General features: G+C 46.2%; 9 protein-coding genes across 9 annotated transcripts; 7 read left to right on the forward strand and 2 right to left on the reverse strand.

The window, feature by feature from the left end:
- Positions 1-1,757: 1,757 nt before the first annotated feature.
- N7455_011566 (Cytochrome P450) lies at positions 1,758-2,714 on the forward strand (the record flags this gene model as incomplete). Its single annotated transcript, XM_040954516.2, has 3 exons — positions 1,758-2,135; positions 2,257-2,457; positions 2,529-2,714. The coding sequence occupies 3 exons, from the start codon at positions 1,758-1,760 to the stop codon at positions 2,712-2,714; spliced, it is 765 nt and encodes a 254-aa protein (XP_040815041.2).
- A 36-nt stretch (positions 2,715-2,750) lies between these two features.
- On the forward strand, positions 2,751-3,362 carry N7455_011567 (Cytochrome P450; the record flags this gene model as incomplete). The annotated part of the gene is made up of 2 exons (XM_065606699.1): positions 2,751-2,967; positions 3,007-3,362. The coding sequence occupies 2 exons, from the start codon at positions 2,751-2,753 to the stop codon at positions 3,360-3,362; spliced, it is 573 nt and encodes a 190-aa protein (XP_065459865.1).
- Positions 3,363-4,476: 1,114 nt separating this feature from the next.
- Positions 4,477-6,237, forward strand: N7455_011568 (aromatic alcohol reductase; the record flags this gene model as incomplete). The annotated part of the gene is made up of 2 exons (XM_065606700.1): positions 4,477-4,849; positions 5,333-6,237. 2 exons carry the CDS (start codon positions 4,477-4,479, stop codon positions 6,235-6,237), a joined length of 1,278 nt encoding a protein of 425 aa, XP_065459866.1.
- Positions 6,238-6,686: 449 nt separating this feature from the next.
- On the forward strand, positions 6,687-7,649 carry N7455_011569 (acyl-CoA thioesterase; the record flags this gene model as incomplete). The annotated part of the gene is made up of 1 exon (XM_040954318.2): positions 6,687-7,649. The coding sequence occupies one exon, from the start codon at positions 6,687-6,689 to the stop codon at positions 7,647-7,649; it is 963 nt and encodes a 320-aa protein (XP_040815229.2).
- A 420-nt stretch (positions 7,650-8,069) lies between these two features.
- On the reverse strand, positions 8,070-8,516 carry N7455_011570 (uncharacterized protein; the record flags this gene model as incomplete). The annotated part of the gene is made up of 2 exons (XM_040954523.2): positions 8,070-8,305; positions 8,369-8,516. The coding sequence occupies 2 exons, from the start codon at positions 8,514-8,516 to the stop codon at positions 8,070-8,072; spliced, it is 384 nt and encodes a 127-aa protein (XP_040815196.2).
- Positions 8,517-9,739: 1,223 nt separating this feature from the next.
- N7455_011571 (uncharacterized protein) lies at positions 9,740-12,786 on the reverse strand (the record flags this gene model as incomplete). Its single annotated transcript, XM_065606701.1, has 2 exons — positions 9,740-9,787; positions 9,856-12,786. The coding sequence occupies 2 exons, from the start codon at positions 12,784-12,786 to the stop codon at positions 9,740-9,742; spliced, it is 2,979 nt and encodes a 992-aa protein (XP_065459867.1).
- Positions 12,787-12,890: 104 nt separating this feature from the next.
- N7455_011572 (uncharacterized protein) lies at positions 12,891-13,445 on the forward strand (the record flags this gene model as incomplete). Its single annotated transcript, XM_065606702.1, has 1 exon — positions 12,891-13,445. The coding sequence occupies one exon, from the start codon at positions 12,891-12,893 to the stop codon at positions 13,443-13,445; it is 555 nt and encodes a 184-aa protein (XP_065459868.1).
- Positions 13,446-13,971: 526 nt separating this feature from the next.
- Positions 13,972-14,607, forward strand: N7455_011573 (uncharacterized protein; the record flags this gene model as incomplete). Its single annotated transcript, XM_065606703.1, has 1 exon — positions 13,972-14,607. One exon carries the CDS (start codon positions 13,972-13,974, stop codon positions 14,605-14,607), a length of 636 nt encoding a protein of 211 aa, XP_065459869.1.
- Positions 14,608-15,455: 848 nt separating this feature from the next.
- N7455_011574 (DUF3632 domain-containing protein) lies at positions 15,456-16,505 on the forward strand (the record flags this gene model as incomplete). Its single annotated transcript, XM_065606704.1, has 1 exon — positions 15,456-16,505. The coding sequence occupies one exon, from the start codon at positions 15,456-15,458 to the stop codon at positions 16,503-16,505; it is 1,050 nt and encodes a 349-aa protein (XP_065459870.1).
- Positions 16,506-16,714: the final 209 nt, after the last annotated feature.

Below are 16,714 nucleotides of genomic sequence, written 5' to 3' on the forward strand. Positions count from 1 at the left end.
GTAATGCAAGGTAATGCAAGTATGAGTTGTCCTGCAAAGCGGGCGGAACACGTCATCTGTGCCCTGAATGGCAATTTAGTGTCAATGATTGAAATGCAGCATGAGTCAGTAGATGACCTGCTACATGTTTCAGCTGGTTGTCACTTCTGAGGAGTTTTCGGGTTTGGAAGACGCATCTGCGCCGCTCAATTCTAAGTAGGCTGGAAGCAGAATGTAATATCCCTGATAATCCTGGACTCCTACCAGTTGCTGTCCTGTCAGAAATTTCCCATAATGTGGTACCGTATCACCGCCTCCAAGATAGATGGTGCTTCTAAGCTGTGAGAAGCGAACTCACGTGGTGCTATCACATCCAATGGATTATGTCCAGGACACGTGTGGTTTTCGTTAGCGCTAAGGTTTTATATAGTGGTGAACTCACCACAATCATATGGGTAGCTGAATTATCACTTTACACTTCACAAAACAACATCGTTCTTGGCATCACCTGCAGAGTCTTTCATCCATCTCTTCCTTCTTCGCCAATCTCCCATTCGGCAAAGGAGAGCCATACCCTAAAGGCTCTATGAGAACTAGACAAACAGTACACACAAGGTAAGGCCAGATCATGCAGGTATGTGTTGGCCAACCCATGCGGGGTAGGACACAAGAATTGTACTGATACAAAGACTTGAGGAACTGAGCCCAAAGCTCATTCTCCTTGGCTACTGTAATATCACTAACGAAGCAAGGCAACAATGGGTTATCTCTGGATCACAGGCATACCGCGTCCGGAGTTGACAGAATTTGAGAAGATCGGGCAATCCATCACGAAAGTGGAGCATTTGTCTTAAAATTGGATTGAATCGTCCAGCTCCACTATTGCTGTCCCCGAATGCCCGCCTCTTTGATCTCCACCCAAAACCCCCCAAAAAAGTTCCCAAAGGCTCTGGGCCCATTTACATTGCTCAAACCGCGTTTCGCCATCCTGGAAGTTCACTCGAACCACTTTTCCGCTCGCTATACATTGGAAACCCTTCAAACAACATACACCAATTTGACTTGTTAACCGGATAACCGATCGAAAGAACGTCATGAGTAACCGGTAAGTGAGCAAAAGTAATGAGAATCATTTTACACTTTATAATTATCTCCGAGACGTAAAATGATACATACGACCATAGGGTGTGGAAAACAGGGCTTCCCGTCCGCTCAGCCGTACTTAAGCCACACGCCGGTGAGTTAGTAGTTGGGTGGGTGACCACCAGCGAATCCTCACTGTTGTATGTTTTTGTTTTATATTTTTTTTGGATCTTTTTTGGCTCTATATTCTATTTTCTAATAAATAATAGTCTATATGTTTGTATCCAGAGGCCGAATTGGGAGCCCAAATAGTATTGATATAGAGGGTAGGTAAATGCACCAGCCGGAAGAACTCATCCAATCAATCACCTGTGAGAGAGTTCTGCAAGAGACCTATCTGCTTCTATAAAGTTATTCCATTAATCCGTGTGTTATAACTTTCAGCTCTCTAACAAATGGGAATCCTAGGGTAGCAAATGCGGGTCAATCGGCGCTATTCCACTATGTTTTTTTCTTCTTGTTCCATTCATATTTAAGTAGAAATGCTGAATGGCGGCCCTGGTGGGACCTAGCCCTCTCTCTCTCTCTCTCTCTCTCTCTCTCTTCCACTTCTCTACTTCTCCGAAATCTCCATTTGTAGACAATATCTCAGCTTCAACCCAGCTGCCCTTAGTTTGAGGCGGCAAGCAATTACCATGGTCCAAGAAACGGTAGCACTTTTAAAGGCCCACTGGATCTTGGTGCTTCTCTCGACTGTTATCGCGCACCTTGTCTACAATTACACGAAGGGGGAACTCTGGAGGATACCAGGCCCATGGTTGCGAGGGGTTTCTTCCCTTCCCCGCATCCTCTCAGTTTATAACAACAATTCCCACGATGAAGACATCAAACTGCATCGAAAATACGGCAACATCGTACGTCTGGCGCCAAATCTACTCTCTATCGCCGACCCCACCGAGATCAACCAATTATACGGCATTGGGATGAAATTCTATAAATCTCGGTTCTACAACCTCTCTACGACATACGATGACGAGGGCTTAGTTCCGGACACGTTTGTTCTGACTGACAAAGTAAAACTCCATCACGTGTACCCGATGATCCATACTAGCTGCTAAGACTCTACATACGAGAATGAAAAGGAACGCGTCTAATGCGTACTCGACAAACGGCCTAGTGCAGATGGAGTCATAGATCGACCCAGTGACTGAGCGACTGCTGAGTAAATTGCATCGCCAAGCAGGGGAGCCCATTAAGATGCCAAGCGTATTAAAAGACTACGCCATGGATGCCGTCCTTGCTGTCACGTTTAGGAGAGACTTCAACTACATTGAAAAATGCGACGTCCTGAAGATGTACGACATTCTGGAAACTGTCGCCGACTACATGGCAATCGTAAGTCCGAGTCCTCTTTGCACCCATTTCGCCCTAAGAGGTACAGTTCTGACCTGGCTGACATACAACAGTTTGGACAAATCCCCTGGATTCATAAATTTCTCCTGGGCCGGCCATTTATAGCCAGGCTCATGTTTGGCACTGGCGGCGGCGATAAGGAAATGATGCAGCTCGCCATGTCCCAAATCGAGTCCGCAAAGCAGAATTCATCCGAGGGCGGGCCTTTGACCTTTCTTCAGCGATTGCTCCTAAACTAAGCCAAAGATCCCTCATCTATCAACGACCGAGAGATCATGACACATACATTTGGCAAAATTTCCACAGGGAGCGATACTACGGCCATTGCCCTGCGTTCCATCCTCTACCACATACTAAAGGACCGCCGCCTTTATAATAAGCTCTACGACGAATTCCGTGTTCTGGAGGTTCCAGTTCAATTTACCGACGCTAATAAGCTGCCCTATTTCGCAGCTGTCATTCAAGAGGCTCTCCGGCTACATCCCTCAGTCGGTATGATGCTCGCCCGCCTCGTTCCCGCCTAAGGTGCAGATTTGTGCGGGTTCCATCTCGCTGAGGGCACAGAAGTTGGCATCAACCCGTGGGTGTTGCACCGCGACCCGGAAGTGTTTCCCGATCCTGACAGCTTTCGTCCTGAGCGGTGGCTGCCAGAGGAGACGGATGATAACCATCGTGAGCTTATGAACAGGTCGTTTTTCACTTTTGGTCATGACGCACACACCTGTAGCGGACGTTGGATCTGCTTGATGGAGATGAAAAAGGTGATTCCGTCTCTAATGCTGAGATTTGAGATGACGTTGGTAAGTGAGGAGAAGTATGGGTTGAAGAATCGTTGGTTTACGCCGCAGCATGGTCTATTTGTAAAGTTTATCGAGAGGGCGCCATAAAAAGTTCTTCTAAAAGAATCCAAGTTGTATATTCAGTCGACGAGCCAAGGGTGGAATTGATATTGATTATGAAAGTCCTGTTCATATGATGCAAACTCTTCCTCCCTGGTAAGTTGGTTGTCGCTTGACCATAAGTCGGTCGGACATATAGTTTCTCTGGCCGCTGATTGGTCCTGGTACGACGAAGACATATGTACTTTGTATATAGGGGTCACCCATGGCCTAGTCAAGCTCTACGATATCACCCGACGTTCCATGTCAATATAAAAAAAGGGACTCTGTCTGTGCCAACTCATGCTATAAGCCTATAACTACATAATCCGTTGGAGCAATTTCAGTCTCCAAACTTTTCAAATCCTGATCGAGCATTTCCAACATTTACTTTTCATAAAGTTATACAGAATACAGTTAACAAGGCCGACTCTGATGGTTTTCAATATCCCCACTCTAGTGGGGTTAAGTTCGTTTAAATATAGAATAGATGACGTAGCGGAGCCCAATAAATAACTGTCTAAGTGGCTCCATGTCTTAGTGTGTTATCGTTCCAGAAATGGCTGGGATCGTCGGAACAGTCGCATGGCTCTCTCCTTTTGGCTTTGACGGAATTCTTCGAAACGGTATTAGGAACTCGCATCACACAACATGGTGGATTCACAATACGGACAAGGCTCTTTACGCTATTTTTTCTTCCACGGAAACCATGGAGACATACCAATTCCACCTCAAATGTCCGTTGACGCCAAAATTCTGGTGTTCAACGGGGAAGGTCAAATGTAGGCTATGCTTGCCTAATTCCCCTGGCGTCGGAAGGATGTTCTAATAAATAAGCTTATTTGGCGAGAATTTTGAAGATAGTCCATCCCGATACCACTTCAACAATGGAATATACGACAGCATGGATGGCCAAAGCGAGAGGCCTCTTCCAGCAAAGCCATTGGTTGAAAGGCTATTGAAAAATGTCTCGGTGCCTTCCCTTGTTGCGGCTGAAGTCCCTAGGTAGGTGTTACTACACACTCTGCACGATAGTTTCTGATACTAATGAGCAGCGATCAAATGGGGATCGGACTTCAATCACTAGATCCGTTTCTTTATGTGTAAGTCTTTATCCTTGAATATGCTCGATAGGCCTGACAGTCTGTCTTGTAGCGCAGTTCTGGTTCTTGGAAGGGACGACCTCCGCCCCTGCACTGCTGATGACAGAGAATACTTAGCCGTTATGATGGAAGCTTTTGTCCCTCGGTTTTTAACCTCGATGGCTCCGACGGCCAGCGAGTACCTTCCAGGCGATGCTCGTAACTTGTGTATCGAGATCGCCAATCGCATGGAACTCATTGAAGATGACTTCAATTTCCAGACTTTCATCGCAATGTACCGGGGACGTTACGTCCAAAAGCCATTGCCGCAAAGAGCTGTGGTTGAGCTATGCTTGCTTCATGCTTTGAAAATGCCCTTCGAGCTGAATTCTGCCATCCAGAACTCGCTCATACGTTACTGATATCACTGTCATACTTTTCAATTGCCATATATATGGAGTGGGTGCGGTGTGGTACCTACTCGCTCCCCCTCCGGCTAGAAATCCATCTCACATTCGTTGTACTTAATATATTGGAGTGTTTCCCGAGCAATAGTGAAAAATAAACTGTTAATCCATAATGAACAGAGAATGGAGAATTGCTCCCATTGTGTGTTATTTCTGGATTTGGAAGCTGGTCAGTAATCACTTTCAAACCAGCGAGCCTCCCGATTTCGCACAGGGAATCTGTTCAGTCATCATTTAAAGCTGATAGAGTTGATGGTATATATAAAAGATGGATTTATAATCCGTCTAAAGACTTCTAGAATCTTTTTGAGGTTATATAAGTATTAGAAATTTCTACATCTTCATATATTAGTTGTCAAGACCCATACATTACTTTGCTACAAATTCTTACCTTTGGTCCTTTTTTTTACATCATGTCCTCATCAACTAGTTATCAAATCCGTGTTGGTCATCGGACCAGGTGGAAATGTAGGCAGATCAACCGTCAAGGCCTTATTGGACGAGAAATTCGAGGTCACCGGACTCACTCGACAATCATCTGAGGCCATTTTGCCTCCAGGTGTGAAACACATCAAGTCCGACTACTCTGAGGCATCACTGCGCGATGCATTCAGAGGTAAAGACGCAGTCATAAGCACGATTTCCAGCATCGTCCCTGGAGATGCCTTGACCCTCCAGAAGTCTCTTGTTGACTCCGCCATATCCGCCGGCGTAAAGGTCTTCTTCCCATCCGAGTTCGGCATTGACACTTCGGATAGTTCGGCCTCTGAGTACATTCCATTCCTCGTGGATAAGATCCAGACCGTCGACTATCTCAAGGCTCAACAAGACAAAATCTCTTGGACAGCAGTGATCACGGGATCCATGTTCGACTGGGGTTTGAACATCCCCGGATTTGGAGGCTTTAATATGCCTGCACGTACTGCCACGGTCTTTGATGGGGGCGATATTTCCTACGAAGCCACAAGTCTTGATCAGGTCGGAAGAGCAATCGCTCGGTCTTTGAAAAATCCCGACCTGACCAAGAATCAATATGTCTATGTGAGTAGTTTCACTGTCACGCAGAATAAAGTTTTGTCTGCCCTTGAGCGAGCGACGAATGAGAAATTCACACTTTCGAAAGACACCGTGGAGAATCTTTGGCGGGATTGGGCTACCAAAGTGAAGGAAGGACAACTACTTGGTACCTTGTCTATGATTACTGGATCTATACTTGGGGAGGGAGGATTGGCGAACTATTCCAAGACTAAAGGGCTATGGAATGAGACCCTGGGGTTGCCACAAGAGGACTTGGATGGGTTCGTGAGAGAATACTTGGCAGGAGGAACTGTTTGATCGAGAGACCGGGGGGAAAGCTCACCCAATACTGTATTGTTGTTGGCTTAAAATAGTATCAATGAAAGTTTTTGGTTGAGAAATAATTATACATCAATATCCCCGGCGCCATATGTGAATAAAATGAGGGTTTTTCTGTTGAGTATCCGTTTCTCATCTCGTATCGGCATTCCGGCTGAAAGGAAAGTGGATCGATGATCACTAAACAAAATCCACGTGCAAATCAGAGCGCAATTTTCTTACCGTTCTGGATCGTTGATACACATCGCAGACGGGATCATTAAGCCGAGGTAACTATATCCGAGGGAAAATGGCAGATAAGTTTATATTCTCATCTATACAACAAATACTTAATTTTAGATCATCCTCTGTTTACCACCTACCATATCTTTTCCGCGCGTCAACGGTGTCTTTCAATACCTCAGTCAATCCAACCATAGGTCACAACCATGGCGACCACTTTAGCTGAACATGTATCGCTGCAAGAGTTACATGATCATTATGTTTCCACTCACCTTCCCCAAAAGATGGGGAATTCGGCACCCATCGCGTACGGAGGCTATGCTGTCGCTCTCGCGATACACGCTGCGTATAAGACCACCCCAGATGGATTTCACTTGCACTCGGCGCTTGGACATTACCTCCGACCAGTAAGCACTGAAATCAAATTGATATGCACGCCTGTCAAACTCCGCCAATCGAAGAGCTTTGTCACCTACCGCGTTGCCGTTGAACAAAATGACCCCTCGACTGGCCAACCGAACCTATGCATGGAGCTCCTAGCCGACTTTCACAGGGATGAGCCGTCTGTCCTCACATTCTCGAGCAAACCCACTCGGAGTTACAGTCACTGGCAGGATTGTGTACCCTGGGACCGCCTTGTGGAGGACTGGGTCAAAGCCGAGAAAATATCAGAGCCGCATTTCAAAGCTTTCAATACGCTATTCGGACTATCCCGGAATCTCTACGAAGGTCGCCCCTGTCCGGAAGGAGTCACGGCTCAAAATCTTATGGGGATGGCTAAGACCATCAAAACCAGCCAGGAAGAATTGTCTCCGACAAAAAAGTCGTCAGGGGACTGGTTTCGAGTCAAGCACCCCCTACAGACAGAAGGGGAACAAATTGCCAGCTTGGGGTTCATTATGGATGGTGTTTTGTCATTCTTGCCGTTGGCACACAACCACATGTTCTTCGATGATGTCGGTGCGTGTTCGAGCTTGGATTTTGCTCTGCGGATCTTTACGCCACGACCCAAAATGGATGAGTGGCATTTGAGGGAGGTGATCAATCACTATGCTGGAAATGGCCGCACATACAGTGAGAGTAAATTGTGGGATGAGGGAGGGAATTTAGTGGCTTCTATGACACAGCAGTCGATTTTGCGGGCTCCTCCCAAAGCCGCAAGGATTTAAATTTAGTTATTATTCCCCCCCTAAATTTTCTGTTTGCTCTATAGAATATGAGATATTTTAATAAGACTGTATTTATTCACTAAATAGTAGAATTCATTGGGCGACTTTCTCTCCATACTCTAATTCTAGTTCGGGAATTTCCTATTGTAGAACTACCGGGTTTCGTTTGGTGGATGTGAGTCCAACCGGCGCCCTTTAGGGTCGTCACACGCTGGTTGCCTTTTGGGTCAATTTTGGTGTTGTCTGTAGACAGTCTGATGTAGATATGGGGCTTGTGGTGCCTTCATATATAACTAGAACAATATTCTTTACGGTTTAAGGGTTCTAATCTGACCACCAAGGGGGAAGAAATGGGTTGACATGCTGAGCCAGGTGGCACAGATTCTTGTGGAAGAAAAGGCCCATAGAACCTGAGATAATCTATTGACCGTGGATCCGCAAATCATAATACTCAGAGATAGTCGCGAGGCAGGAAGGAACCTTTCCCATCGTTTCCATCGCATTTTTTTGGGGAACTGCCCGAGGGGGAAAGGCTTTCTCGTATAGATTCATAATTTGTAGTAGCTTGCCGTCATCAAACCGAGGAGCCACAAACCCTAGACCATAAGGTTTACCATCTCTGTACTTCCCAAGCGGTACGGTAACAGTTGGGGCTTCTGTAGAATTGTTAGAATTCCACTATATGGTTCAACGTTGGTACTATAGAGAAAGGAACTTACGAGCCCATGCGGCATATATGCTCATTTCCGTCCAAGCGGGAAGAAAAAGGGCATCTAAATTATAAGAATCTAGCGTTTCGATAATGCCCTCTTCGATGGCAATTTTTCTGGCCTCCAATAATGCATCCTGGTACTCCTCCAGGGTCATTCATTTTCTGATCAAGAACCGATTCAAGATATTTCTGAGCGGGGTTTTCTAATGGGTCTAGTCAGTTTTATTATTTTATCCGCCGAGTCCAGTACTTAACCTCTGAGTATGAGCGTTCAGGGAATATTCGATGGAACTCCACAAGATCGGCCAAAGACTTAGTTTCGGTTCTCTTTAAGCCCGCAACGTGCTAGGCAAATCCTAGTCCCATCTCGTAGCCTCTAGTTATGTTTAGAAGGACAGGTAGGAAATTAGATCATCATTATATCACGTATTATCTTCCGACATATCCATAATAAAGGTAAACCGCTCGTTCTATATACCAAATAAAACTATTCTGACGGCTTTTAGAATAAATCTTGGAAACGCAGAGGCCGCAGTAGGAATCTCAAAGTATTCTCTATAGGGATTTTGGTCTTCGATCGACTCCAGTTAAGATAACCATCTAGGAAACCAACGCACATACCTCCACTGTGCTTTTGATGATTAAAACTAAGGACAGCATCGAGAATGTGGACGATATTGCCGCTGTAGATGGCGTTGACATACTTCTCATCGGGTCGAATGACTTAGCGATCGAACTCGGCGTCCCCGGTCAGTTTGAAAGCACAGGGTTCCGTGATACGCTAGAGAAAGTGAGCTAATCCTGCCAGAAACACCGCAAAATCTTTTAAGGAGAAGTTATCGCAAAGGACCAAAGGAATACATAGACCCCAAAGTGCTGCCAGCTTCTTGCTTTGTCAAAATACTGGGGAACACAATTGATGATAAAGTTGGCTGTACAAACTGTGCGCAATCTCGTCACGTTGCTTCAAAAAAGGCATTTTATCCCAACAACGCTGACCGGATATTTATTGGTTAGCTCATGTTGCGGCATTCAAGTGAACCTGACCAAGCGCGCTTTTGAAATCCTCAAATTTTGCTCCAAAGTCTACTGGAAATGGCAATAGTAATGGCGATGGTTGTGCATGTTGATAGTGTATTAGAATAGCTCACACATCGGCAGCACAGATCACAGCATAGTACGTTTTCAAATCGCTGCAAGTCTCTATTTTTACGTGCCTTTGGTCGATAGATAGTTGTAGTTCCTCTTAGGCTATTTCAAACTTATCATCTCGCAGAAAAAATCATTGTGCGGAATTTCTCGCGCTGCGCTCTAGATGATAGATAGGGCAAGTCATACCACCCAGGCCATTCTTCAAAAAATCAGCAGAACGTTTCTCTCACCGGAACGGCCCATTTTGTAAGCCACGCAAGTCCAACAGAAAGGCCTATCCACTGGCAAACATATGCACTTATACTTTCGCGAAAAACCAACGCTCGTCGCAGCTAATCTAACCATCCACTGCCAATGTTCACTCCGGCCGTGCGTTGCGGGTGTCGAGCGCAGTACAAGGACACCGGTTGGAGGATCCAAAATCTCTTCCCAACAATCGATGGAAATCATTTTCAAACCCGACATTGCAAAGGACGGGTCGTGTATGCACTTAACACCAGCCAAGTCAGGCCCTCCAACTTCCAAGTTTCTCAATCCCTTCAATATATCTATGTCGCCCACCCACTGCCCCCAATCGTTGATTGAGACCACTGTCTCAACGTAATAGGCCTCCATTCCTTGGGAGTTTGAGGATTCCAGACTAACAGGTCCTTCCCACCCAGTAAAGGACATATGAAGAGAGGTGCCGTCAAACCTGCCACCACATGATTCTCCATCAAATGGATTATGGTTGATAAAATGCCACCGCTCAACATCGTGTTCACGAATCTCGAGTTCTGGCGGAGAAATCAAAAGCGTAACCCCTGGCTTGCCAACATTTCCTATGACATGCGAAACAGCCCCGGGGGACATATTCCGTGGGGAAATTGGATCATGGAGCAATTGGTCAGCAATGAAAAGAGAATTTCCGCTTGATATTGCTAGCACTTCTGCGAGCTTTGTGATGTCGACGCTGATATCACCAGATTCAAATTGCAGAATTGCCGCAAATGCGTATTCCCGGGACAATGGCTTGGGGTAAATCGTTTGAGGTATATTTCTTTCACGCGCTTGCTCTTCTGCAAGTGGGCTCAAGAGCTCAAGCTCCTTGACCAGCGACTGAGTCCAATCCCACAGGCGAATGGGTGTCTTTATCATACCCATCGATATAGTTGCATGGGGTAAATGGTGCTTGTAATAGTCCACAATCCACCCCAGAGCGAGGAGAGAGGTGCCATGGGATGATTGCACTGTGCTGAAATGACGCAAAAGATGTTCTGCGACAAGATCAAGGTTTAGAAGGCTTTGTTCTAATAAATCCTGGACTATCTCGAGTGGAACTTCAGTTGAAAAGGTTTTTGATGCGGGTTGATTTGTAGTCTTTCTTTCATAGACGGCCGCAATACTGTGGTCACCGAAAGCAAAGTCAAATACAACTGGCTGGCCAGTTCGAGGAGTCTCTTCCACCCATTCAGAGAACATATCGTGCTGCTTGTGGGTAATTTCGTATTTCACATAAGGATTATAGTAGTTCTCACCTGAAGAGCTAGAATTTTGCAGCGAAGCAAGGCAAATCCAGTCTTCCTCTGATGGAATCTCAAGCGGTTCAACCTCTTTTTCATTTTCTTGAAACTGATCCCATTTCCTCTTTCTACCTTCACAAGACTCGGAGCTTGTGGTTTCAGTTGATGTGTAGGCCCACGAGTTAAACTCGGTCCGATAGCGAATCACGTAACGAGAAGGTGAGAGTGAGTAATGCTTGCATCTTGCACGGAGAACTTTTACTCTCACATTGGGAATCTTTATCACGCGAAGCAAAGGCAAAAATGTTGCCAGCCCGAAGAAGTTTGGCGGAGTTTCAATGGTATTTCCAATCCAAGACTTGCCGTAATTGTTGCCATATCTCATGAGTTGCCTTGCTGTATTTCGCTCGTGGTCTTCTTCCGACAAAAGAAGTTTGATGCCATCCTGGAATGGAAGTAATAGGTGTAGGAGCTTCATCAATTCCCTTAACGTTAGGGAATCATCTTTCAACAGATCGATAATCGTTAGGTGTGTCAGGTCCTGCGACATCTCAAGCGGTTGATTTGCTACTTTGTATAGCTTCGCTTTGTATAGATAGCCAAAGACATTCCAGAGTGATTGCAAGATCTTTGCTGCAATAAATGTAGAATCATCTGCACCCAATGATGCGCCAAGAACGAGAGCCTGTAGCTGGGTTACTGACATTGGAGAATTACGCATTGTGGACCTCTCCCTTTGAACTGTTCCATAGTACTTGAGACTGGCTAACGGCAGGGACCAATACACTCCATCTGTGCGAGGGCTGGCCTCAGGAGCAACGGATATGGTCACAATTCCACTTGCTTTGACGAGAGTATCATTCTGCTTTATATCTGGTCCAGCTGTGCCCAAAACAACCAGATCTGGATAGATGTGCCAGGAGATTAACCCAAGCAAAATCCCACCATCCGTAATCCGCTGGGGCTCGCCTTTAATTAGTTTCTCAAGGGTGGAAAGCGCACGGTTGAGATTAAGAAGGACACTTTCATAAGACCTTATCTTCGGAGAGGAAGCTTGATCGGAGGATGTTTGTGATTTGATCCCAATTGAAAGATTATTCACGATCAATCGAACTCGAATCTGTTCTTTCCTTCGCGCCTGATCAGCAACTTCCAGCCATGCCCGTGCACTCGCATCCCAACTTCCGAGTGAGTCCCGATCAATCTCATGAGCAGCAGCTATCTGAGCCAAATAATTATCCGCAATATCGGCGGACTGAGCTTGGCTTTTAATGACTGATTGTCGATGAGCTACAAGCTCACTCCAAATTGCGGTCGCCTCTTGAGGAGACCAAATTCGAGCCAGCAAGCAAGCAAGAAGGTGGATGCGAAGGACGGACTTCCCACTTGTCGCACTAGCCCATATTGTAGTCGAGTCGATCCCGAGATGACCTCCAAAAAACCCATCCACAATCACTTTGGAGTTCTTAATGTTTTTCATAGTCTCCTGCACAATATCGCTGGCGCGGGTTCCATATGCCTCTAGAAGGACTGGTACATCTGGCAGAACATCATCAAATAGCACGCCTAGTCGGCGCGCAAGGATGTGGAATGACCCATCTTCTGCTGTTTCCCGTCGAGCCTTCGAAAGTTGTCTGCCAAGGGGAAGGAGTTCGACGGGGGCTTCACATTTGAAAAGAGAGAAATCAAAATTCACATGAGCGAGTGCAATATTTGACTCAGCTACCTGGTTCAGTGGAGTGCCTATTATGTTTTGGACAGAAAAGGCCATGTTTGTTGTGAAGAAAAAGGAAGTTTGTGCCCAACTTGCGCGGGGTCAATTTACGGCGCTAATTGCGCGGATTCACCTGGGTACCGGTACGTCGAGTGTGTAACATGTCTGAATTCATGCCAATAAAATATTTATCTGCAGGCAATTTTCATGATGGAAATGGCCTCAGCGACATAACAACGCCCAATGGGGAGGTCACGAATCCTATATTCGAAAACATCGACTATGATCTTCTCACACCAGGAAACCACGAGCTAATTGCGGTCGATATTGCGTACAACACATTCACCAAGTTCTCCAAGGTGTATGGTGACAAGTACCTGACAAGCAATGTTGATATTTGCAATAACTGTCAGGATGGCGAACCAGACGAAAAGGAATGGGTTTCTATGGGCCGCAGATCTCGATATTTCACAACGAAGCAGGGCCTCCGAATTATGGCGTTTGGGGTGATCCTTGATGGGACCAATAATAACAAAGACATGACAAGAATCCAGCCGGCTGCCGAAATGATAGAAGAAGACTGGTTTAAGGACGCAATCAATCGCCAAGATATCGATCTGTTTGTGCTTATTGGTCATAACCCCGTCAAGCCTGGAATCCCTAAGAGCGAAAGCAGCTTCCCCCTTCTAATGGACACTCCGGAAAGCGCGACCTGAGATTCTTGTGCAGGGATTCGGGGGTCACACTCACCGCCGTGACTTTCACATCTACGACAATATGTCGTCAGCGATAGAATCCGGCAAATACTGCGATACTGTGGGTTAGGTTTCCTTGGATGGCATTAAATCCCAACCCGTTCAAAAAAGAATTGCAAGCCCTGGAGTCACAAATGCCTTGGTCAATAAAAGGACGATGGTGGAATCGGCCGATGAATCTTGCTTTAAAACCAAAGACTTTGATATGCAGTTAACCCGTCGGTATCTTGATTGGAATCGCCTTACTTTTGCCTACCATGCAACTGGATCTCAGAACATATTGAACACCCCCGAGGGACTCAATGTGACCAAAGGAATTACAGAAAGTCGCAATAGTCTCAATTTCACATTTGTGCACGGGTGCGCACGACAGACATACTGCATATAATGCAAGCCATTCGGCGACGAGGGAAACATCTACACTTTGGTTCAGACTGCTGCTGCTGCTGCCACTGTGGTTGATCCAGATCGCTCCGCAAATTCAAGGATGATCATTGTCAACAAAGGAGCCATCCGGTACGACGTGGTTCAAAGTCCATTTACTGTGGATGACGCCTATATCGTCTGCCCGTACATGACTACCTTCAGATTCCTCGCCGATGTTCCTTATTCTCCGGCTTCGAAAGTCCTCGACTATATAAACAAACCGAAAACCACCACCAAACGATCCATGACTGTGGATACCATTTCAAGTCAGATGTTGGGTTACGATGAGTGCAATAATCCCGAGCCTCACAATGGTACTGAGCTCCTCAAACCAAAATCCCTCTTCCGTCGCGTACTTGACCTGGATATGCCAACCCCGGGATATACAACATGTGATGACCTCGGTGATGATGGCGATGACACTCCACACTCTGAAATCCCGGAATATACCCAACTAGCCCATGTTCAAGCTACTGCGGCCTTCCCACAAGATGGTGAACCAGACAAGGTGGATCTAATTTTCTCGGATTTCCTTGGTTCGAGGATCGTTACGGCATTAAATCCAGCAAATCCATCCAGCAAACCCGCCCAAGAATTATACGACGGATGTCCAAAATACCTACGGGGTTCAGGACCCATATATATTTCTCTCCCCCTGTCCGTTCCTTCTTTTATGAATGCATGCACATTCTTCTGAATAAGATATTACGGGCCCTTCACTTTCTTGCGCCCGCCGAGAGAGCCAAACTCACCCATTGATTCTCAATCAATTGCAGTATATAATTCTCTCCCACAAGTAACATGATACATACGACCATAGGGTGTGGAAAACAGGGCTTCCCGTCCGCTCAGCCGTACTTAAGCCACACGCCGGTGAGTTAGTAGTTGGGTGGGTGACCACCAGCGAATCCTCACTGTTGTATTTTTTTGTTTTTGTTTTTGTTTTTGTTCTTTGGAAAAGGTCCCTCTTGCCGACCCGGATTCCGATTATTCTCGCCTAGAAACTAAGGCATGATCCTAAGTCCATAATTTCAGGGTCACAACCTGGGGCCACCCGGACTATTAGGAAATGCATATGATAAAAGGCCCGAGGAGACAATCTTTATGCCCCTAGGAAGTTGCACTACAGTCTTCCACCAGGTTTGGCGACCGCAGTTTCCTGAGGTCGCTTTTGAACTGGCAAATTGATATGATACACTTCCCGTTACTTTTCTCTCGCCACTAATCTATTGCTGCATTGATGGGTCATTCCTTTCGTGATCACTTCCCTAAGCTCCCATAAAGGCAGGGTTTGTGACCTGTTATGTATTACCTGTTGAGTACATATGTACTCCGGCCTATTGGAGCCTAAGTTGTTGCCTATATCAGGGGTCCCCCCTGGAGAGAAATCCGTTCGAAGAGAAATCTGTCTGTCCCTCAAAGTTGAACCTTACAACGATTTAAATCCCCGTGGGGCCCTACTATATCAACGCTTTCACTTCACTGTCCTCTTTCTCTTGCCTGAATTCTAGTTGAATCATCAATCAAAATTGTCAGCTTCCTACAATGCACCACCTCCGTGATTCTCTGCTGGGCTCTCTGCCTAGGGGCACTCCTTCTGTCATAACGGGCGACCATGCTCGTAAAGACCAGGAAAGTACACGCCAGTCCATCGCTCGGGGTGAATTCAAAGAAGTTCGAGACGTGGCCTTCAGTAGCCGGACATGGCTCGTTACTAGCCGATACTGCGATATTGGAGATGGTGTAGATTCCCTTGAACGCCACATTCATTCGCTATGGTATATGTACTACGAGCTTGGCCGAAATATCTCCTCCGAATCACCTGAACATGAGGGTATAGTCCTCGATATCCTCCGCATTCAAGGAATGGGGCCGTTGACTAGACCTGTACGCGGAATCTCTGGAATTGATATCGCAAGAACCGTCGATGGTACACTTTGGAATGATTTACCCTTCTTGGCTGGCGATATGACCGATTTCTGGGTCAATAACGGTGCTTCCATGTCGGGAACACACCGTCTCAACTTTGCAACATTCCTAGCCAAACTTGCATCCGTTCGTGTTGCTAAGGATAGGCTGTGCCAAGTTGCTCTTCTGATCTTCCGTAATCTCTTTGAAGGCTGTCAAGCACTTCGCACTGGAGAAGAGTCAGATGAGGAAGACCCCAACCGAGGGATCAAGCAGCTTGAGGTTTTTCATCTGTTACCAGCTGCTATTTCTTGGTTGAAAATAGCAAGCCACAACCTCCTTTTACTATCAGAGGTGTATTGGAACGACTGCCCTAGCGATATTAGCGAGGGTGGTGAGGAGTTCCTTGACTCGGAGCTTGGAAAGCGATCACCTGCTGGATTCTCGCCATGGAGATACATGTTCTGGCTGAAGCGACTCCATAATATTCAAGAAGAAGCCAAGGAGGCCAATGAGAAAGCCCTAGAGGAGCTTGCCACTGATGGCATTGAGTACATGGTCAACACAATCAAAGAACGGAATTCTGAGGTCCTCAGGGCTTATGCTAATGGGGGTGATGCCCTGCATCAGGATAAGCATCTTTCGTGCTTGGAGCCCCTTGCAGGCGTTGAGAAGCCAGAATCGTAAAGACTTCGATGAAGCTTCGAAGGAAAACTCGGAACTGCCATGTAGACATCCCCAATTTCTCTCTTTCTGTCACTCTATCAACCCACTTACCGTCAAATTGTATCAGATAGCATTAGTATATTCGAAATAATACTGAAGCCAAGTACTCGACTTGCGAGAAGGTACCTGCTAGTAGTAGCACGACTTGGTGGTCACCTTAGACATGCTAT

The sequence above is a fragment of the Penicillium solitum genome, assembly GCF_028829755.1.
Source record: "Penicillium solitum strain IBT 25940 chromosome Unknown utg000009l_segment0_segment0, whole genome shotgun sequence".
Taxonomy (NCBI): Eukaryota; Fungi; Ascomycota; class Eurotiomycetes; order Eurotiales; family Aspergillaceae; genus Penicillium; species Penicillium solitum.